Raw genomic sequence first — 24262 nt, forward strand, 5'->3', positions numbered from 1 at the left:
GCACAACAGCTAGACTGTGGTACAAGCCGTGTGGTCTGAGTGGAGAGCCAGTGACGCAATTAGGCCAGTTGTCGCTCGGGGCAAGAAGTCACCTTAGCGTCCCCCTTCCCCACCTGACCAACCAAATCAAAACGCTCCCCGGTTACACTTGATATTAACATCACACAATAATTCTCCTTTCCCATTTTTTCTTCAAGTAGTATAGCTTGATTTCAAAATTGCAGTATATAATTTAATTTTTAGTACAAAATAAAACACCAGACTAATTAGTATTTGATTGTCAAATAATCTGAGAGTAGCATGTTTGATATATTCTTATAGTCTTATCATAATAACTGCAAATCATAATGTTTTTTTTGAATTATATCGGGATGTGTAGAATGATTCAATAGTATGTTGCTGTAGAATAGGATATTTAATTATGACAAACAGTCAAGCTGTTGTCTCGAGCATCATACTCGAATATTTTACAAATCTTTTATCAATGAAAACGAAAACAGGTGGAACTAAAATTTAATTTTGCGGGCTCTTTTTACTTCAAGGATTTTTACAGTATCCTTAAAAAATAACTTTGAAGCTAACTTATGCTCTATGGATATGATTCTAAGGTTGGTGAGTCGTTGTTGTCCTGTTGAGTTTCTGAGGTAACTTTTATGATCTTTAGTTTGCTAAAACTCCTTTCCTTGCCTTATAGAGAAAATATATATTTGACTAATTTTGCGGCCCCGGCCCCCCAATCCGGCTCCTGGGGCACAAGCCCCGTTTGTTCCCCCTTAGTTACGTCATTGTGTTAGAGCACTGACTTCAGAAGTGAGACTGGATGCTGTCGTGGGAAGCGGACTGGTTAGCGTATTGTCTAACGCATTGGCACGGTATTTTTTCTTTTTGGTGTATTTTGAATTTACACCTACAGAGGATCTGGTGTGTAAAAAATTCGGTTCCTCCTTTCATTAATATACATATATATGTATGTCCGTTCATGTTTCAAGTTTAAAAGTATTCCGAAGAAAATTAAGTCTTGTTTCGTATTTTCACTATAAAGTTTTAACAGGGATACAAAAGCACTGGATGTGCAGGGTGTTCCTTATCTGTATAACTTATTATATGTTTAGTTTAAATGCCTGACGAACGTGAGAGCAAACTATTGTATTTTGAGATTTTCAGAACGAAAGAATCTATCTGCCAAGAATATTCAGTGTCTGGCATTCCGTTGAAGCGACCACAGTTTTCTACTATACTTCGATTTGCAATGACAATGAACAAGGCAAAAGAACATTGATGAGTCGCTGGACAAACAAAAATTATTTAAAGGACTAACTGAACTTAATTTTAGCCCAGTGAAGGGTGCGGGCGCAGCTAGTTTCACATATTTTCAATTGTTCACTTTTTCTTATGTTTTCCCATATTGTTCTCTGCTATTTGGTATATATTGCGTATGAAAAAATAAATAAATAAATAAATAAATGAAATAAAATACAAGAACATGGAATGAGTTTCTAAGAAATAGTACCTTTCAAATATCCTTTTATTTGCCTTTGTCAGCATTATTTTCGGTAGCTGTGTAATTGCCTTTTTCCAAGTTTACGATAAGATTTGATTTATAAACTTAGATTGTTGATAGAAGTGAAAAAAGAAAGGAACTCTTCCGCTTGGGTTGAGTTAAGTTTAACTTCCCTTTCAGCAGTGAGGCTGTACAGGGTTCCTGCTTGTCATGGAAGTCAGGGAAAACTCAATCAAAATGGTGTTGGTCAGGGAAGCTCAGGGAAAAAGACTGGAAATCTGTGGAAGTCGGGGAAATTTTATAAAAATATATATTTTTTTAACATTAATTGTACACCAATTTCAGCTTAGTTAACCATTATCAGTTGAATGAATGTATAAGAAGTATCGTGTCTTCAGAGTAATTGATTGTCAGACGTTTGTGGGTAGATATTATTGATCACAGTATGGGACGTTGCTCAGATTTTTATGGGAGATAAGTGGAATGTATGAGCAATTGATTACTATTTGTCTCTATAGGATAAATGTTCTTGTATATAAATATTCACAGTTATTTATTTCTTATTTATATGTCATCGTCATCCAACACCTGCCATGCAAGTCCAGAAATTTCGTGGGAGAGTCAGGGAAATAGATTTATCCAGATCAGTAGGAACTCTGCTATATGAGATGGGACCCACTAATTAATGTGAAATCCGAACCAGATGAACTCCCTCCGGGAATCGAACCTGGGTCTCCCACGCTAAAGGCGCGTACGCTAACTGCTTAGCCACGAAGGAGCTCAGTTTTCCACTTGGAAATTATATCTCAGTGTACTCAAGAATTTATTGCTTCATATTAAAGTAAAACATGGTAATCTAAGTTAATAACAAATCCACAATTAAAGTCTTCATGATATTGAGATAAATGTTACATGTGCTTCCTTCTTGAGTTATAATCTATTAATTGTAGTTTTTAAAGTCGATTTGTAGCATAACGCTTGGCGAAAGGTATCAGCTGCCGAAAATTAAGTTGACGGAGTTAAATAAAATGACATTTGGAAGATACAGTTTCTTAATATTTAAAAATGTATCCCATGAGTATTGTAAATATTTATAGACTTTGTTGTATCAGTTAAAGGAAAGAAATAATTTCCAAAACCCAACGGTTGTGTTGCATTGTTAAAATGTTTATTGAAACATAAATGTTTCTTAGACATTTGTTTATTTTTTTCTTTCTTAAATTAACGTTTAGAGAATTGAAATGGTAGATATAGAGTCCGGCAAAAAGACCTCTAGTATTGGAGAGGGTGCTGTGTGAGTTGTGGTTGGATACGGCTGCGAACGGAGTATTGATCGATAGCGGTATACGTGCCATTTTTAGTAGTCGCAATGGCGTGGCGCGGTGAACATCGTGCGTTTGTTGTGGAGCAGTATATTCGTAATAATGGTTGTGACGTAAGTGCTGAACGCTTCGGAGATTGCTGGATGGACGCTTTCACACACGCTACATTTTCCTCCGTTGTTACTGTCCGAGCTCGGCTAGGATTTTTTTTTCTTTCTCAGTGCAGAACCTGTTGCTCTAAAGTTTGTTACCTGAACTTGAATAGTTTTTCTATCCGGAACAAAATCATGTTGGCCAAGTCCGAACCGAATATGAAATGTCCGCTGAGCAGTAATCACAGAACCACCATTACGAATATACTCGTCTGCAAGAAAAGCACAATGCTCATCGCGCCACGCCATTGTGGCTACTAAAAATAGCACATGTACCGCTGTCGATCGATATTCCCTCCGCCGCCGTATCCCAACCACAACTCACGCAGCGCCTTCTCCAGATAGGGGAGGTCTTTTTGTCGAACCCTGTGTTTATTTCTTTTCTGATTTCATATCACAGCCTATTCAAAGGAAAATAAACTATTTTAAATCCTGCATCAATTTTTAAAATAAAAGAATGGTATCTGGAACAGAGTTTAGTTTAGAACTTGAGAAATTTCAAAAGTACTTTGTTTGTCTGTTACCATTATCGAATTGCTTGTCTACAAATCATAATTGCTTCGTTGCACCATTACTTAATTAATTATTTAATTTTGTAGGTACATGGCAAAAACCTAGTAGTATTCCTCAACCAGTTGAAACACGTCCTTCGCCAGAGGTGAATTTCTCAACTGTTGCAATAGTTCCTGTTTCTGATGACGTTCCGTTAACTGCTTTCACAAACGAATTGTATCATTCACTAAGTGCCATAGGTAAGATCTTCAGAACTTTTATTTTTTGTTAAATTTTATTACTTTTAAATATTGATTCTGATTTCGTGCGCAAACCATTTGTAAGTCAAATGAAAGTTAGGGTGACCATAATATTTTCAGCTGAAAACGGGACAGGTTCCAGCTTTTTAAAAATCATGAGAAATGAGAAACAAGTCAGTGTGTAAATTAGTTCCTGTTTTCCATAGTAATGCGTAATATTTTTATATTGTAATATAACATTGATGTTTATGTCAATGATGTTTATATTTTATAGCTTATATATATAAAAGCTTATAGTTTATATTTTATTTAGTTTATGTAGTTTATGTTTATTATGTTTATAGTTTATGTTTATGTTTATTTGTTTATATTTTATAGCTTATATATATATATATATATAAAAGGTATAAAATATAAACATCATTATTCAACTTAAAATATAATAGGGTACGATGCTATCTGCATTTGCTCCTTTGTCCTAGTTCGAATCCTTGATATTACACTGGATGAGAAGTTGACTCTTGAACTGAAGAATACCGTAAATGACTATGAAACGACTAGAAGTGAAAGAAAATGTGGTTAGGATTGCTACTGGTGCTGAATTAGCAACTCTTGAGTTTTAGGCCTACCTTTGTTCTTATCAGCGCCCTGATATCAGAGCTCCCCCTTCTCTGTCTCTCTTTGTTGTAATTCGATACTTATGGAAAAGGAAAGACACGTTGAAGTTTGTTCAACAAACAAGCAACTGTTAAAACCTTTGCTGCCTTTTGAACAGTATTGCGAACTATAGATCATGTTTCATGAGGGAATTTCAGTTCAATTTTTGTATCTTTACAGGGAGTAAAGGTATTAGCTTTGTTATTTATTTCTTTTATTTATATAAAACGGGACAAATACTACTTTTTTCCATCTACTGACGGGACGGCCGTTACAAGCCCCTAAAACGGGACTGTCCCGATCAAAACGGGACGTATGGTCATCCTAATGAAAGTATAATAAAATATTTTTCTCCCTCTCTCTCTCTCTCTCTTTCTGTATTTAATTGGATTTGGATCTGTAAAGGAAATGGTGTGATATAAAATCAGTTATATCCTTCATTTACGAGGAAGGATCAAAAACTAAGGTTACAACGCCGATATTTCTGGTGGAGTTTCGTCTGTTATAGAGGAATGAAAAGTGTGCGGTAATTTTAATACGTGGAGTTGGCAACCGTGCGAAGTTTCAGCCACCCTCCCGCTACGGCGCGAGTTGTAGGTAAACACAAATGCCGACTCGTTTGGAAAACTAGTCTCGCGAAGAAGTCCACTCAGTTATTCAATTTCTGTGGGCGAAACATGTAACCGCGGCTCTGAAATTCTCTGCAGCTGGTAGAGGTTTACGGAGAGGCTGTGATGTCTCGTCAGTATGTCGTAGAATAGTGCCAAAAGTTTGCAGCTGTTAGAGGAAACGTCACCGACGAAGAGCCCAGAAGAGCACCACGCTGTTGAAGCAGTTTCGCTGGGACATCAACCACCCTCTCTACAACCCGGACCTCGCTCCAAGTGACTTTCACCTGTTCTCGCACTTGAAGGAGCATGTAGGAGGCCGTCCCTTCGCTTCAGACGACGAGGTGACAACAATTCTAAACACGCAAAGACAGGTTTTTCACCAGAAAGGAATCTTCAAACTCATCCCACGATGCGACAAGTGTTTCAATCGATATGGAGACTGTCCAAAAATAACCTAATGTATGTACTATATGTTGGCTGTATTGGTTGTATGAAATAATATATACACGTTTCACGGCAGGGTTTGTAAATTTACTTTCTGATCAACCCTCGTATCATATATAACACAAATTGAACCATCGTAAGTGTTCTGTAATGTAGACAGTGTTTGTCTAAACAACAAAAATTAAGGTACAATCCATGTGGTCTGAGTGACTGAGCTCCAACCTCAAGAGTGGAGGAAAATATGAGTATTGAGAGAGCGGACTCTATAGCGCAGTAGTACAGCATGGTAACTTGGAGACCTGGGTTTGATGTATAGCCTAGTCATGCTTTTTTACATTTTTGTGTATGCAGTAAACTTCTGGCTATTCGGCCTAATGTGCCGAAAGTGCAGGGCAGATTTCTTTCTCTTTCTTTTTTTCTTAAAAAAAGATAGCCCGGAGATCTAATTGTTTTCTTATTGCTCCGCCCATACCGTTAAAAACACATTTAAAAAAAATGCAAATCCGTTATTGTTTATATTTTCTGACGTCTTAGTACAGGCCAGTCATTTATAAATATTTGTTTCTTACTGTACTGTATGCTTTAACAATTTATTACAGAAAAAGGAAGTTTAAGAATAAAAACATTGTGCAAATTTTAAGATAAATTTTATAATGTGTAACTTAGTGTGCAGGAAACATAAAATGATATACACACTATACATAACATAAATTTTAAAATAAACAAAACATTGATGTGAAACGTAGGTCTAATTTTTTAATAAATAATTACAGTTATTTTATTTTTCATTGTTAAATGATTACATAAATGTGAAAAGGTGGTCTAAAGAGTCAGTTTTTAGTTTTTGAAGAAATTCTTGATAGACGACAGCTTCTCCAAGGCAAAGTGAAGGTGTTGCAAATCGAGTAGATCATTCAATACATATATTATTAAGTATTCTGCTTGTTGGCAGGTCCTGGAACTAATGAGTTTTAATATTCGGGCGTAGAAATCTTTCTTCCTCGTTTTTCTATCTTCAGCTTCCTCTTTAATTTCACATATATATATATATATATATATATATATATATATATATATATATATATATATATATATTTTTTTTTTTTTTTTTCAAATCATCAATTAGTTGTGTTTTTCTTGTTCCTACTCCTCGCTTTCCTCGTCTTTGCTTCTATGGAGGTATGAAGAAGACAATTTCTTCGCAAAATTGTCTAATCCAATTGGCCTTCTTACGAAATATGCCAGCTAAAATATCCTCTTCTCTCCTACTCGTTTTAAAACGTCTTCGTTTGTTACTTTCTCTGTCCATTTTATCTTCTTCGAACACCACATTTCGAAGCACACTAAATATTTCTTCTCTAACTCCGTGATGTCCAAATCTCCGAACCATACAGTTCAATACTCCATATATAGCACTTGACCAGCCTCTTCCGTAGACCAATATTAAGCCTGCTAGTTAAGAGGGATCTTTTCTTGTTGGATATCTTTTTGGGTATGGCAATTCTTGACTTTCTCTCTTGTCAAAATACTTCCTAGCTATTTGAAATGATCTACCTCTTCCCATTTTCTTTTCTATTCTGACCCACAAGGGGGCGTTTCCACTGGATACTCTTATGACTTTCAATTTTTCGACGATGGTTATCACATTTTATTTATTTATTTTTTGAACTAGGTGGATAGTCGAGAGCCTATTGTATATCACTTATTTGCGTTAATCATATTCTCAGCTAGCATAGTCTTATTAAAGTTTATGATTTTTTTTAAAAAATTCATTTGGAATATTTTGTGTTAATTGCTTTTATTTCGATTTTAGGTCCAACGTTACGATTAACTTCTGATACTATTCGTAAAACTCTTGGGACATCTATTATGGATCCTAATAACGAATACCGGCTAACGTCGTGGTTGGCTCAACAAGAAGACCAACACCGAATAGCCCTATATCAGTGTGATATGACCTTTTCAGCGTGGACACAGCGATGTGTGAGGCAGGCAGACTGTATTTTAATTGTTGCTCTCGCAGATAAAGGACCATGCGTTGGGAAGGTATGCAATTAATAATTTCTCATTATTATTATTAATGAATTAAATTAGATAGAAGCAAACATTATATATTGATAACGTAAAATCATCGAGGGTACGAAACACATTATAACATGAAAGCCATCCTCAGTATCCATAGCTGCCACAGCCTGCGGAGGTAGAGCGTGTGAAATCATAAAAAATGTATGACACTTCTGAGTCTTCCCAACGGTCTTACGGTCTAATTCAATCTGAGTCCCTGTAGTGGTATCACATCACCCTCATGGTGGACAAACACCGTGTGCGTGGGTTTTCTCGGGGTTCTCCCGTTTCCTCCCACTTTCTTCATTCCACCATTTCATTCATTTCTCATAATCACCGTCTCCTTTAGCCTAACCGGCATACTCGTGGAACGTAAAACTCAGATTTCATTTCACATCACCCTCACTGGAGTCACATCCAAACACCAGGACAATTTTGGAAAATTTAGTGTGAGTGACACTATGAAAGTTCTATGGATTGTAGTGAAGCCATCTTTTGTTCTGGAGGTTGTGTAAACTGATCCTGACAAAAGCTTTCTTCATCAGAGAACTGCGTTGTTCCATGTTGGACGGAATGTTTCACTTTGTTAAGGATTTCCTTTGCCAGACAGTTTGCCAGAGCATTTTCTATTGAGTTAGCCTTTACGCCTCTTGCAGGAGTGATAGCAGAGTCCGTTTATACACAGCTAGATGCTGTAATACTCATTTCCACGCTAGAGCTCGTATTCCCATGTTAGCTCCTGGTGTAAGCATACGGGAGCTTAATTTCACCCCAGATATGTGTGTGTATTTGGTACTTTATTTCTTGGTAAGTGCTAATCGGATCTAAACCAAATTTGGCGGGCAAGTAGCTCATCGTCTAAGAAACCAAGATCGCTACATGCGGTGGCCGAGCTCGGCTAGATACAAGCTTTACCCGCCTTATATTTGATTATTTATTTCTCTGTAGCTACTGGCCGGATCTCAACAAAATTTGGGGTCAAGTAACCCATTGTAAATGAAAATGAAATACTTCAGTTTAACGTCCCACAATTATGCAAGTAGCCCATTGTGTAAGAAATGACGGTCGGTATATTTGGTGGCCGAACTCAGTCAGGGACAGGCTCGGCTCGCCTCGCCTCGCCTTGCCTTGTATGTGGTACTTAATTTGCACTTTGTATGGGAATTAATGTTGAAATGGATGTAAGGGGTAACAGAGGCTGTGTTCCACAGCTTTGCACGTCAGGAGCGTCTGAGTTTTGTTTACGGGCTATCTTTCCCCTTATCTGGGTTTTCCGTCACATGTAAGATGAATTCTGGTATTTTGTGGCAAACAGAACATCGTCTGTGTATTCTCTTACTTGCCACGGCTTCGTAGTCTCTTTTATACCTCTGCATTTCACATTGTATCGCTTTTACGGTGTTCACGCAGCATTGAGTAACTATCTTGATTGCGGAATTAGGGTGTCTGGCGTAAATCATCGTGATTCAGGTGACGCTTTTTCAATATTTTGATGGCTTCCATCTCGTCCATTGCAGAGCCTTTTGTCATTACGAGTGTAACTGAAATGACAGAATAAAAACATGTTTAGACTCTGGTAAATACGTCTCGGCACTACGTATTTCTGTGTGACATACAAAGAGTCAAATTTAGCTTGAACACCTTGTACTTGGTTATCATATTAAATACTTTTGTGACAGAGAATTTGTTTCTGCAACAAGCAAGAGTTTTATAAAATATGTGGCTCAAAAGTCGCAACTCCCAGCCGATCAGAAGACGTGCTTCATTCAATTTTATAAACTCAGCTGGAAATTGGAATGTATGTTAAGAGTTGTGTACTCAGGGTTGAACACGTACTGGTATTTTTGTATCATTTCGGTAAAGTTCTGTGCACATCATTCTAAAAGTTATGGAGAAAAAGAGTGGAAAATCTTTTTTTTTTTTTTTTTTTTTTTTTTTTTTCTGGTGAAAGATATAAGTGCCCAGATTTTCAACATGAACATAAAAATGTAGTGTACAAAAGCACAACATGTAGATTTGTGAAACTGGAAGATATGTCCTTTTTATTGAAAAACTTATTTAAACGTGATGATATATTCAGTGAGACTTTGGTTTGTTTCAGCTGTTATCGCCGGTATTCCAATATGTTTGAAGTGAGTTCTGACATCTCCAAAGAAGCAGAGTATGTTTCCTATGTAATTGCAAGCACAGGAAATATTTCTACAGAAGAAAGTGATCCTGAAATTAATGTACTTGATATGGACACAACATTTAACGAAACTGAAGAAGTGATGCAAACTATGAACACGACCATTTCCAGCCTTGAATGTGACACCACTGAGCTGTAAAGCCTAAAAGAAGAGGAGCTTATGTGACCAGAAAACGAAAGCAACTGATAACAGAATTTGAAGCAAAAACAAACTCTTTAAGTTGGCTGAAATTTATGATATCCCTGTCCATGCACAAAATTTAAGTGCTCAGCGTGTAGTGTGTGTTAACTGCGAACAGTGGCATAAGATTAATGCTGCCTTTGAAGGATGCCGCTCTTATAATGAAAAAGTGCGATTGGTGACAATTGTACCCAGCAACATAACGAAAACGGAATTACTGTCCGGTTTCCCCACGTGACAAAGCACTTAATTGACAGATCCAGAAGAATACAACGAATGCATGGAGTATACTATATTCTTGATTTGTATTTAGGCTACTCATTACCTTCAAAAACTGTGGCAGTTGCAAAAAGTTATTACCTTAGTGAGATGTTGATTGCTCTCTTCAGAGCCCCAATGCTAAGGACGTTATAACAGTGAGAGAAAATGGTGAGCGTATTCAAAAATTTAAGCGCTTCTTAACAAGAACAATTAAAGAAATTTACCAGAAGTTCACGGAAGACCATCCGCATGTGAAAATTGGCGTGTCAAAGTTTTACACACTTCGCCCGAAATGAATTATTCCCCATACACCACGAGAAGTATGCGTTTGCATATACTGTGCAAACTTTGAACTCTGTTGTGCAGCGTTAAAAAGTTTCAGTACATCGTTGCCTAACTACAAAACTGAAATCAGGCAACAGTTGCAAAATCTGGTACCGAGCTCCCCTCCAATAAATCTTGCTTCTATCGGAGAATGCGCAGATTGTCCGGGAAAGGAAGGAATCAATTCGGGATCTCTTGGATTAGTGGAAAAAGAAAAAAGATGACGAAGAAATTTCATTTGCAGTGTGGGGAGCAGGAAAGCTAGTGATGAAGTCAACAGAAGTACATGTTTTCACTGAAAAAGTAGCAACATGGACTCTGAAGGCAGAGACTCATCTTTACATCAAAGAAATACGAAGAAAAGCCATAGCCACAGAGAAGATGGTAGTTAAAAAAGATTCTCACCATCTGGTGCTCCATGCAGATTTTGCTGAAAATTGGACGGTCATAATGAAAGATGAGATTCGAAGCTATCATTAGAGAAATGACCAGGACATCATATTTACTGGAGTTTCTTACTGTGCCAGCAACACTAGAAGTTATGTTCCCCATGATTCGGCAGATGCTTTACTGGCAACAATGATCATATCCTGCACTGAAAATTTAGCTGACATTTAAAACTTTCACAATGATATCGAATGGGGTAGCGAGCCATTTTAAAAATCGTTATCAACTTCATGAACTCACAAACTTAAACTTCGAAAATTAAAAAATGGCTATATTCAGCAACAGGTCACGGAAAATCTGCTTGTGATGGAATAGGCGGAACAGTAAAGCATGTTGCAGCGAAGCACAACCTGACATCAGAGCATTTGGAATGCATTCAACATGCAACAGAATTCGCTGCCTTTGTTGCAACATATATGAAAGCCATCACTATTATCCATCTTGCATCCACAGAAGTTCAAGAATTTGGGCTGTAAAAAACATACAGAAATCATTTGTGGTATGTATGTAGCAAAAAAGTGTACACTGCACGCACAGCAGAACATGAGAAAGACGAAATTTATGCAGTTACAACATATGTACCGAGTGTTGTTTCATGTAAAATTCAAGACTTCAAAGTTGGCTCATTTTTGGCTGTGATTTATGATGATGATTGGTAGATTACAAAGGCTAAACAAGGTTATTTTGAACTTCAGGAAGTGCTTGTGCACTTCTTGCTGCCCCATGGACCGGCCAAGGGCTATAAGTTTTCAGAGGGGAAAAAACAGCGGGACCATGAGTGTGCAATATCAGTGGAAAATATTCTCAAGATTCTGTCACTACCACATCTTTTAGGACAGTCAGGAAGACTTCACGGTATAACACAAGAAAAAGAATCTAACGTTCAGAACACTTTCATATACAGAGCTAATTTGTAGTGGACCTGAAGAAAGAAATATATATAATTTCTCCGTCATTAACACAATTAATAAATGTGCTGTGAACATCTGAACCAAGCATTTACTCTTTCTGAAATTTATACAGAAGCATCTATGGATGTTGAATCTATCCTGAAAAATATGAAATTTTTTAAAGGTGGGGTTTTTGAGATATACTGACCCAAAAATGGGTCTGTTTTTTTTCCTTTCAGCAATAATAGCTCAATACGTATATAACTTATAGAGCTAAATTTAGTCTCATTTTTTAGAGCTTTCAGGAAAACAAAACAGAGTGAAAATATATTAAATAGTTCTTGAGATACATGTATTTAAAGATTTTGACCGCAAAAACGCGGGAAATTTGACCCAAAATTTATATGGGCATAACTTGGTCAAATTTTTTTTTGGGAGCAAAACGTAAAAATACGGGTTCTTTATTTTTGTACCTAGTATAACGTTTAAATTTCATGAAAATCTGAGAGAATCATTGGGTACCCTCTGCCTGTCTTGAGATGGAATAGGCCATTTGTTAATATTTTTTCGAATTGGCTTTTACTGTTACAGTGCAGTGTGAAGCTCCCTTGTGGATATATTGTCAGTGCATGCGTCGACGCGGGAGACCCGGGTTCGATTTCCAGTGGGAGCTCATATGGTTCGGATCCCATGTTAAGTTGCAGATCTAGGTCTCATACAGCCTTGCTACTAAAAGGAACGCTAAACACAAATCAACTAATCATTTGAAATAATATAAGTAAAAGGCTAATAGTCACCGCAAGAAACAAACCTTATCTCTAGGAAGTACTTTCGAAGAACATTGTCTTCAACGTCAGCCTAGGCACACTTCAAAAAGGATTTAAACCATAGAAAGAATTTTAAAAATGTACGAAGTAAAAATCTAGAATCTAATAGTCAACTTTAACTAATAACATATGTCTAATTATAGCGGCAAGTACATTTTAAAAATTCTTTTTTATGGTTTAAATCCTTTTTGAAGTATGCCTAGGCTGACGTTGAAGACGATGTTCTTCGAAAGTACTTCCTAGAGATAAGGTTTGTTTCTTGCGGTGATTATTAGCCTTTTGTTTACATTATTTCTAATCATTATCACCGCTCGCAATATAATGACAACTGATAATTTGTTCATTGTATAGTGCTCGTCTATTATGGTGTATGTTAATTATAAACATTACTGGTGCTTTCATTAAAACTGTGTGTTATACTTGCTAGGGGTTATTCTTATAAACTATTAAAGTATAAATTTTCATAAGAACAAAGAAGTGTTTGTCATTTGTCTAAATTTTTGTGGTACCAAATGTGATATGTACTTTTCTTCAAAATGAATGTAAGAAAGTAATCAGTAATTTCGTATCCTCAAGAAAGTCAGAAAATAAAGAACGAATTTGTGCCAATTACAGCTACTTACTCGGAACATTTTGTGTAAGTACTAAATTTATATTGTATAATGATGTCCAGGAAGCTATCCGTAATAATGAGATATCTTACTGGTGTGATTTCGTGAGAGTGGTATCATTGTTGCAGTTAGAAATCTCTGTGTCTTCTCCCTACATAAAAAAAAAGTACCTCGCCAGAGAATAACATATTAAAATTGCAGTTACAACATTGTGTGTGATAGAGCTTGGAAATTGTTACGTTTCATCACTTGTAGAAGTACATTATGTAGGATTTCTTTTCAATATTAAAATTAAGAATATGTAGAATAAATTAACATGTTTCTCTGGGTCTGGGAAACTTATATTTCATTGATCTAATCAGTGGTAATCCGCATTTAGCTGAATGGAGGTATAGAGCTGGAGGGAATTTCCCTCCCGTGCGGGCCACCCTCCTGAAATCATCACTGGTTGTAAGGAAGAAAACAGCAGCTTTCACATTATTCCTTTTTATCAGTCATTGATGTTTTATTTATTTCATTTTTCAGATCGAGAAAGAAGTAGAAAGGTTAGCCATTCGAACGCAAAAGGAATTGGTTCTGCTTCATCGTGAAAGCGGTGACAGACCACAGAATACTGTAGCTTGGTTGAATATGCGTAGCTGGGTCTCGTCTCATCATCACATTCAGTGTCCGAAGCGTATGTTTTCCAGAAGGTCTCAGTTTCGCATTGTAAGTATCTGTAATCAGGTAAATAAGGTATGAAATATACAAAAAGACATCATAAAGACACGCAATATGAAACGTTTTATTTGCTGAAGTCACCGCCATCTGTCGAGCTACAGACATGTTTAGTGGAGTAATAACTAGTAACAGCGAATCAACAAAGTAAAATTTACTGTTTATGAAAAAGTTTTCGTCATCAACGTGTTTTTCGATCTCATTTCATTTTTCAATTGCTTTAAAAAAATAATTTTATTTTGTAATTCGGAGCAATTTCACGTAATTCTTAAATTACGTGGTAGTCAAAAATGTATCGAATAATCTAAATTTAATTATATGACTTTTATGAAGGATTTTCATTACTTTCATTACTTTAGTTTTTTTCACTTCAAGCTTTTTTTTTTCTTACTTTAGTCTTCAGCATAAAGATGCGAAGAAAGCTGTGAATATATTAGCAATATGGTTATTTATACACGCACTTATAGTACAGGTTTTAAAAGTTTACCATCACACATTGAAGAAATGGTAACAATTCTTTACTGTTAGCACATGTTAATTGCGTAATTTGCGAGTATTGTTAATGCTTGCATTCAATGTGTTCACTTTGTTAACTGGATGGTCAAGTTTGAGTGGTTAGACAGATCAACCAACCCGATACGACTTATTGTTCCCATTCTGACGAAATGGCTAGTCTGCGAGGTTTCTGTGCACGTGATCCTAGATCCCATATAGCATTGGTTGTGGAAAGAAGGATAAGCTCCAGTCAATTAACTAGCCAATAAGTCAGGATTTCCCTGTTATTTTAAGGTATATAGGCGATTGGAGGGGATGCCGTAAGGTTTTCTAATTTTGGAACGTAAAGAACTTAAGGAATATTTATTTATAACACTCATCTCCATGTTCTCTATTAAAGTTAACCGGAATACTACTTTTGCAGCAAGCAATTGTGAATTTTACATACTTCTATTTTTCCTTACACTTTGTATTCGTTGAAAAACCTTAGAAATGTATATCTCCTAACAAACTTGCGAAACATCTTATAAGCTTTAGAGAAAATCAACATAAAGAATTCTATAGAATAGACTTACAAGTTCGATGTTTCCATCTAGCTAGCGTGTAAATACAGCTTTTTTTAAGGTACAACTAAGTAAATAACCGTTTTCTACACAGCACAAACAATTGTTTATGTACCAGACCCAGAGCATATGAGTTCAAAACTGCAAACTAGTTTAAACAACGGATTTGGTACATAACAGTTTTTCATGCTGTACGAAAAGTGGTTATTTATGTAGATGCATCTAAAAATAATAATTTGTATTAAACAAGTTCGCTAGCTTGGAACATCGAATCTGTAAGTCTTTTCTGTAGAGTTCTTTGTGTTAATTTTCTCTCAAGTTTATCATTGTTTTAAGATAGAAACTAAAGATTTTCTAATAATACATGTCCTAAGAGTCATCCCGGCGAAATTAAAATACCGCTAATTTTACAGTAATTATGTGATATCTTCAAATAGATAAAAGATAATTGAAATATGGAACAAGAGCGCCTTAGACAATATTATTTTGCGTGAGATACCGTTATCACAAGTCACCTAGTGGCTTTCCGTTTTCACCTGTTTAGAAACGCGAAAATAAATGCCGATTTTCTAAATGGCTCGAAATCGAAAGCAGATAAGTGAGTCGTGATAACGGTTTCTCATGTAAAATGATATTGTCTAGGGCGCTCTTGTTCCACATTTCGATTATCTTTTTATCTATTTGAAGATATCACATAATTAATGTAAAATTAGCGGTATTTTAATTTCGCCCGGATGAAGACTCTTAAGGGATTTCAACGAATACAAAATCACCGACTGCCAACGACGTACGCTTTCTGCGGGCGGGAAAAAAAAATTCACGCTTGCACATGAGTGTCCCCTCTACATCTACGCTAGAGGAAGTCTCCCGCGCTTCATTGGTTTACGCAGAATACGCATATATATATATATATATATATATATATATATATATATATATATATATATATATATATATATATATACCCAGTGGTGCCTACCCCCCCTTATGTTTATGACACAACCCCCCAATTGTCTATCCGTAGGTGTTCTTCCATGAAAAAAATCTTCTTTTCGATTAATTTTACCCCCTCATCAAATATATTTATATATATATTTAACCCCCCAAATATTTCAATGACGCAGTTTGCGTCATAGCCCCCCCCCCTTGTGGGCACCCCTGATATACCATGCTTACCAATATATATGCGTATTCCGCGTAAACCAATGAAGCGCAGGAGACTTTCTTCAGTGCAGATGGAGAGGGGACACTCATGCGGATTTTTTCCCGCCCGCAGAAAGCGTCCGTCGTTGGCAGTCGGTGATTTTGTATTCGTTGAAATCCCTTAAGGTTAGTGTAAAAGAACAAGCTTTGCCGATAGATGTCACTACAGTCTTCGTATCTCTCTCATGTATTTTTTACCTTTCACGAAAATTCACGATTTCTCTTAAACAAATTTCAACCTAAAGACTTCAAATTTTTAGAGAAGGAACTTTATAACCTATCGAATGCAACAATCCGTGCCGATATTTCATTTAGAATTTTCTTCATTGTTGAATTGGCTTGATTGTTGAAATAGATATTCAAACCTTTAACAATATAACTGTTTCAACAATGAAGGAAATTATAAATAAAAAATCGACACAGATTGTTCTCTTAGATAGGTTATGAAGTTCCTTCTCTAAAAATTTGAAGTCTCTACGTTGAAACTTGTGAGACAAATCGTGAATTTTCGTAAAAGGTAAAAACTACATAAAAGAGATACAAAGACAGTAGTGACATCTGTCGGCGAAGCTTGTCCCTTTACACCAACCTTAAGACATGTATTATTAGAAAATTTGTAGTTTCTATCTTAAAACAGTGATAAACTTGAGAGAAAAATAGACTTTAATGAGTAATAGTAATTATTTCAGACTACAATTTCGGCTTGTCCTTTTGCAACCTTTTGTGAGTTTGTTTACAGATGTTGGTTGATATGTAGATTCCTTTACATTTTTCAATCCTGAAATCATTTCCTTATTTAAACAGAGTGTAGTGTAGTTAAGGTATATTTTTTATGTCACTGAAGAGAAATTGAATCACTTGAATGAAAGTTGAAAAAAAATCAAAATGTTCGTTGCACACAGAGAATTATTCAATAGTATGTCGTCGTCAACTTGAAATTGTCGTCTGGAATAATACTATGCATTAAGATAAGAAATTGTAATTTTTTAATAATTAAATTATGCGTAAAATGTTTACATTAACGTATTGTTTATATGATCTCTTCGTTTGAAGACGTTGAACTATTTTTCTTGCCATCAAAATGTTAATTAGTATACAAATAAATGGAATAATATTATTATTTGCAGAGTAATTGGATAATACATAGCGAATATACAATATATTTGTGAGCGAATTCTCATCAAACATGATATTTATTTTATGTCGCCTATAGATAAAATGCGATATGTTAATGAAATGACTTTTAAATTTTAGAATGAGTTATACAATAAAGTTCTTCTGTCCGAACCAAATATTCATTCTGACTTCTCCCGATTGGCGCGGTGGTTGACGGGAACTTCCGTTGGACTTGTCCTGGGAGGTGGTGGCGCAAGAGGTGCAGCTCATGTCGGAATGATCAAAGCTATTCAGGTAAATATTGATACTAGTATTATAGATCGGATAATTAATGAATACATTAGGGAAAAAAAAATAGATTTACATGGATTTTAACCAACAAATAAACGTTGTTCTTAATACATTTGGTTAATCCAGTACAATAGATAGATGAAACATTGGGTGAAGTTTATTCGTCCTCGACAACACTTTTAAGTATATTTTGTCTTTGTTAATGGTAGTGGTGCCGATTAAAACCATTAATTTAGACTGCTTGAGAGGACTTCAGGCCATATATTATGTTTTTTGTAGAATTTCCGGATTCAATAAAATACTACTAACCAAGACAGACAAAACAGATGCAGTACATTGTACGATAGTTACATCAAATTGCATATTTTCTTCAGTAGAACCACTGGAATAACAATGTTTGAATCAGTGTTCGCCAAACTGCTGAATCTTCTGAGCTACCGTATCATTTTTAAATCCTGCTGTGAGCTACCAACCAAAAAACTACCAACTTTAATTTTTAAATCTTACATTTGTTTATTGCCTATAAATTTACATTTCTAGTAAATATGAAATCAAGCTATTCAATCTCAAGTTAGCAAATGTGTAATATACACACGAAAAACATAGCAAATGTGTAATATACACACGAAAAACATAGCAAATGTGTAATATACACACGAAAAACATAGCAAATGTCTAATATATACACGAAAAACATAGCAAATGTCTAATATACACACGAAAAACATAGCAAATGTCTAATATACACACGAAAAACATTAACGTGCACAACCTCACGCGTATACAGTCAACTGTGAGATGGGGCTGACAATGATAGTTGCGTGGGAGAAACAAGCAGTTGTTGTCGTCAGCGACCCCTGTCGTTAGCGTCAGCTCAGTGGAAGAATCAATGTTAGTCAACCGGAGCATTAACGCGATCTACTGAAAATTTCCTCGCGAGCTACAATAGCTCGCGATCGACGGTTTGGCGATCACTGCTCTAAATTATAGAATGTACAGATGAACGGAAATCGTTTTCTCTCTTGGAATTTGCCAAAACTTAGCCTAGAGTGATATACAACAAGCATGTTTATGCAACATTACACAGAATATTCACAGTCTGAATTTCAAATTTTCGTTGGGAGGTGTCCAGTACTATCAAGGACGTACAAGCAAGCTAAAATGTGATAAAAGACTAGGTACGTTGGATAAGGGCTCTTCAGTACTACAAAAATAGGTCAGAATAGTACCACACTTTTAAAATACCAATCTGCATTATTCACGGTCTACTAGCAATTACATATTAGAAGTATTAATAATGTATGGTTCTCATTTTTAAGTTTTGTCGATGATATTGTCAAGGATGGAATACCACGTTTATTTTGTCTAATTCATTATTTTCTTTTTTCCTTTTTTGTTCTAGTAATGAAATTCAAACTTTCAATCCTAGAAGATTAAATAGTATTTGTTGAACGAATTTTGTGTACTCATTCCTTCGTGATCTTTTTATCTTTTCGCCCTTAATAATGCTAAGAGCCTTCTGTATGTAGTAACTAAAGACCGGATGTTTAGGTTTAAAAAATAGGCACTAAAATGTAAGTCGAAATAATGAAGATAAATACGCAATTCGATTAAGATGTCGTAAACGTATCACTACATTTTATCACTAGAAATAATACTTGTATTTCCCGGAAGAGACGAAATTCTTTCTTGAAATGCTAAATTATATAATTTTCCACAACAAAGTCTAATTTTGAAGAAAGCGCATAGAATCGGCAACATTAGGCACCAAAGCAATTTATTTAGGCAGGAATGGGCAAAATAGGCGAAATAAAATTGGCTTAAATTGAAACTATGAACTCTTCCATGGAAACTTAAAAAAAAAGTTATTTTTGATCATATCTTTAATATTAAAGAATTGCCTAACATTGGGTCTCTAGTAATAACTTAGAGAAGCGAGAGGTATTATTGTTAATAATGAAGTTAAGATCTAACCTTGTAATGATTATAGTCACTAGAAATGCTTTTCTTTTTCCATTTTTTGTAGGAAGCGGGAATTCCAATTGACATGGTAGGAGGAGTCAGTATTGGAGCTTTCATGGGTGCCTTGTGGTGTATGGAGAAGAATATTACAACAATGACGCAAAAGGCTCGTGAGTGGTCACAAGTAAGTAAATTTCATGTTATATGTTTTGCTTCTGACTCTGTAAAAGTTGTGGCTTGTTGACACTATAAGAAGATAACTTTATATTGGAAAAAATATTAAATATCATATACAAGTGACTATGTATATAAAGAAATCTTATTGCACGTACACTCATGTTCAAAATAATTGTCGCATATCTATAACTGTCTTCTTGTAAGAATATAATTTGATAATGATTTTGCAGGGTACTTTTAATACTGATACTATGTGTATAATCGGGAAATGTATATTTGTGGTAAATTTCATAGAAAAAAGGATTATAAATACGAAAATTAGAATGAGTAAAGCAAAATGTTGCTAAATGGACAAGAAAGTTTTATTTTTGTTTTATTGTTCTTATTTACTGCTCTTTTGACATGAAATGTGCCACATACATGTCTTTGCCGATTATACACATACTAACATCATAAGAAATACAGGGCGAATTCATTGTTAAATTTATTACAATTCAAAATTATTCGACATTTAACTAAAATAACAACAGGCATAAATGAAGAATGGAACAATAATTGCTAACAGAATAACAGAAAAATATAATAATTTGAATAAAATTGTAACAATTCCATTAAATAAATTTACGAAACAATTAAGGAAAAACAATTGCATTAAATGAATTTACGAAACAATTAAGAAAAAATAATTAAGTCAACAGGAAATATATTTCTATAGTCAAATCAAAGGAAGGGGTAGAAAACCACCTATCAACGGCATTTCTACAACAACATATTTATAGACATGCGACAATAATTTTGGACATGAGTGTACCTTATATACGTGATCCCTAATGCAGTTTTTCAAACTATCCCACTACACCAGATCCTTCGTTTCCATTTTCTACAGAGAGCACTATGGCTCAGTGGTAGAGCGCTTACCTCTGGTGCGTGGAGTCCCCGGTTCAATCCTCGGCGAAGTATGTTCGTGGTAGACAACATCGTGCTCGTGAGTTTTCTCGGAAGACTTCCGTTTCCCCCCCACTTTCTCATTCCACCAATTATTCCATCATCATTCACTTGCTCTAATCATTGTCGCCCTTAGTCTGACAGGCATAATCGTGGAACGTTCAACTGAGATATTTCATTTATTTATTTTTTTTTTTTTTTCATTTTCCACACATTATCTTTTCTGAATCTCAGGAAAGGAACCGACTATGTTACACGTATTCTGCTAGCTTACTAGAGCAGAAGATGAGTCGAACTAATTCGTACAATTGATAGAGCAACTTGAACTGTATAACATGTTGTATTTAAAAAAAGAAAAAAATCTCGACTGAGATTTTAAGAAAATGGCTCTCAATCATTTACCGCGGATCTAGAAAACTAGACTTTATAGAGAGGGATTTTCAACACTACAGAATGAAGAACTAGCTGTTGCAAACACAACACGTTTCACTTCTATCCGTTTGATGGTTAATGAAGTAAGGGAACCTAAAATTAATGTACACTATGTAAAACAAACTGTTGATTTAGTATTAACAGATGCTCATATAAGAGTAAAAAAAAGATAAACACGACGTAAATGAGTGGTATCTCGGAGATAACGGTCAATAATCAACGAGATGGCGCATATTTCGGGTAAAGTGCGTGAAACTACTAGATGGCGTTGCATTGCCAGACTGTAGCAGATGTCGGTTTTATTGAACCAATTGTGCTCTTCATGATACCTTGAACTTCGGGAGGATGCATTCGTTAAAGCTAGATACAAGACGTCTACTAGTTATATACTAGTTATATTTGGTTCGAATCACCTGTTAAATTCGGATCTAAATTTGGCTATGAAAATAGTATTACCTGCAGTACCATTGCATTCATCCATTTTTCTTGGTGCATAAACAAATTTTATTTCTCTCTCTCTAAAAATTATATTGAATAAGATAATTTGAGAATTCGATAATAAATAAATAGTTTGTGTTTTAAAGATGGTCTACGTAAATTTTAAATTCATTTATTTCATTAAACACCAAACGAATATCAATAAAATGCACTGTGATTCGCAGCAACTAAAAGTGCTTTATTATTATTGGAAATTTTTCTACACACTTCGTTTTCGAGATTTGCGAAAAATGTTTGAGAAGGATTTCTTGGTAAACTTAGTCGAAATGAGTTTTCCTGCAATATGTTATAGAGCTCAATTAGCTCTATTGAATGTACGAATTAGTTCGACTCGCCTACATGACGAACTCACCTACTATTCTTGATAGCAACACCACCTTGATACTTTTTGAGTAGGTGGGGTAAAATTTATCTCTGATCAAACCCTTCAGAGAAGGTAGTTAACGCGCTACCATTCTGGTTGCTTTGATTCTAGGTTTGATTGCCGGTGGGAGATGCTTCCCTCGAATACAGACACAAATAATGGTTCGGATCCGACTTTGAGTGGGGCGCGGTGGCTCAGTGGTAGAGCGTTCACCTCCGGTGCTTGGGGGTCCCTGGTTAGATCCCAGCTCGCGCCGTGTGGACTTTGTGGTGGACAAACACCGTGCTCGTGAGTTTTCTCGGAGTTCTCCCGTTTCCTCCCACTTTCTTCATTCCACCATTTCACTCATCTCTCATCATCACCGTCTCCTTTAGCCTAATCGTCATAAACGTGGGACGTAAAAATCAAAGATTTCATTTCATTTTTTTCGGATCCGACTTTGATTAGCAGGTCCCGAACAAACCAAACGACTTTGCGTAACGGCCCATTTGTGAGCTTAAGCCTGCTCCAGCGCCATCTGTTAGCGATCGGCTGATTTACGTCCGCGAGCACGTGGTCACCGCACTGCGATCCCCTAACCCTAACAGGCGCATCAGGAGCTTTCAAGACCGCAGTCACCACTGTCACATTTTGCTTTCCCGTAACTTCCCGGTTTGCCTCACGACGGTGGGTGGACGCCGAAAATTTGGAAGCACCGGTCAGGAATCGGAATCGAACCCGGGACCACGCGGACAGGACTCCAACGCTCTAACCACTACACTGAGGTGTTCCATTTATCATCCACTGCATAGCTTGTCGGAAACTATCTGTGATTGGTCAGTCTGTGGAGTATGCAGAAAAGTGAAAGTGTTAGTGGTAGCTGAGTAATAAATAATCGGTACTGCAGTCAAGAAACGGAAGTTCGATTCTCCATTAATTCGACAATACTTTTTTTCTGAACATTGTTCTATGAATACTAATGACTATGTGTATACAGTTACTTTAATAAACTGAAAAGGTACTAACTTTGCTTCACCAGTGCTTACCTTTTGAGTTTATTGATAAGCGGTTTGTGTTATAATGGAGTTACTTCAATAATTTAGCCAAAGGATGGAGAGATGTAATCTACTTAGCTATACACACAATAAACATCTTATTTGCCCGCAGATGTGGGAACCAGAAATGTTATTACTTCGTAAGCTGGCCAGTTTTTTTTAATAATAATAATAAAAAGAAATCTTTTAACAAGTTTTAGTGCAATGCTCAGGAATAAATCTCCTCTGTGGCTGGGTAGATAGGATCGTTTTTGGTACAAGATCCGGGTTGAATTGTCAATTGGTTAAACCCTCTTGAAGCGGTGCGTCTCATATAGTTTTGATGTTGAAAGGGGATGCTTAATTTCAAAACAATTAATCCATTAGCACAAGTAAATTCTGTATTTTACATAGTATATTGGGCTTTTTCAGAGAGTACAAGGCTGGTAACAGCGTATGTTTCAATAAGTATTCTTTCACTGAATATTACATTTTAAAAGATAAGTTAAATTCTTTGTTTTGAGTAAATTCTTAGTCCATTTTGGTTGGTTGATCATTGTTATAAAATTCTAATGACTTTATGTGTACATAGAGTGAAAAAGTGACTGTCTGGACCGGGACGTAAACTCGGGACCGTCGGCATACTGTGCCGATGCGTTAACCACAATGCCACCCAGACAGCTTCTCAGAACAGGTTAACACATCGGCACGGTATGCCGAAGGTCTCAAGTTCGAGTCCTAGTCCAGTCAGTAACTTTTTCACTCTTTGTGTGTTATAGAATTCACATCTACAGAGGATCTGGTGTGTTAAAAAATCGTTGTTTCGTCTTGCATTGACATATATATGTATATTTTGTTTTCAGAAAATGACACAGTGGTGGAGGCAGATATTGGATATCACGTATCCAGCCACTTCTTGGTTTACGGGGAAGGGTTTCAACCAAACAATACGAGAAACTTTTGGTGAAATTCAAATCGAAGATCTTTGGCTACCATATTTTACTGTAACTACAGATATCAGTAGCAGCTCAATGAGGGTACATACACATGGTAAGACCTTTTCATTTATTACGATTTTCTTTTGTCACTTTTTTTTCTTCTTTAACTGACATACTTTCACTTTATCTTGAAGTACGCATTGTAGTAGATCTTCCACTGAACTGTCAACACTAATTATGTAATTGATTGTATTCAAAGCTATAGCATTGAAAGTAGCATGCTAAAAGTTATAAACGTCACAGAAGCATGTGATCT

At 35.9% G+C, this 24262-nt stretch overlaps 1 protein-coding gene across 5 annotated transcripts in view; it reads left to right on the forward strand.

Moving 5' to 3' along the window:
• Nucleotides 1–24262, forward strand: part of sws (patatin like phospholipase domain containing sws) — a 112280-nt gene that overhangs the window by 41115 nt on the left and 46903 nt on the right. For all 5 annotated transcript variants that reach the window (XM_081764244.1, XM_081764243.1, XM_081764247.1 and 2 more), the window contains exons 16-21: nucleotides 3575–3727; nucleotides 7253–7485; nucleotides 13758–13940; nucleotides 17465–17620; nucleotides 19644–19763; nucleotides 23872–24058. In XM_081764244.1, coding sequence (XP_081620370.1) covers nucleotides 3575–3727; nucleotides 7253–7485; nucleotides 13758–13940; nucleotides 17465–17620; nucleotides 19644–19763; nucleotides 23872–24058 — 1032 coding nt within the window. The remainder of the gene's footprint in view (nucleotides 1–3574; nucleotides 3728–7252; nucleotides 7486–13757; nucleotides 13941–17464; nucleotides 17621–19643; nucleotides 19764–23871; nucleotides 24059–24262) is intronic.

The sequence above is a fragment of the Thermobia domestica genome, chromosome 7 (assembly GCF_964235325.1).
Source record: "Thermobia domestica chromosome 7, izTheDome1.hap1.1, whole genome shotgun sequence".
Taxonomy (NCBI): Eukaryota; Metazoa; Arthropoda; class Insecta; order Zygentoma; family Lepismatidae; genus Thermobia; species Thermobia domestica.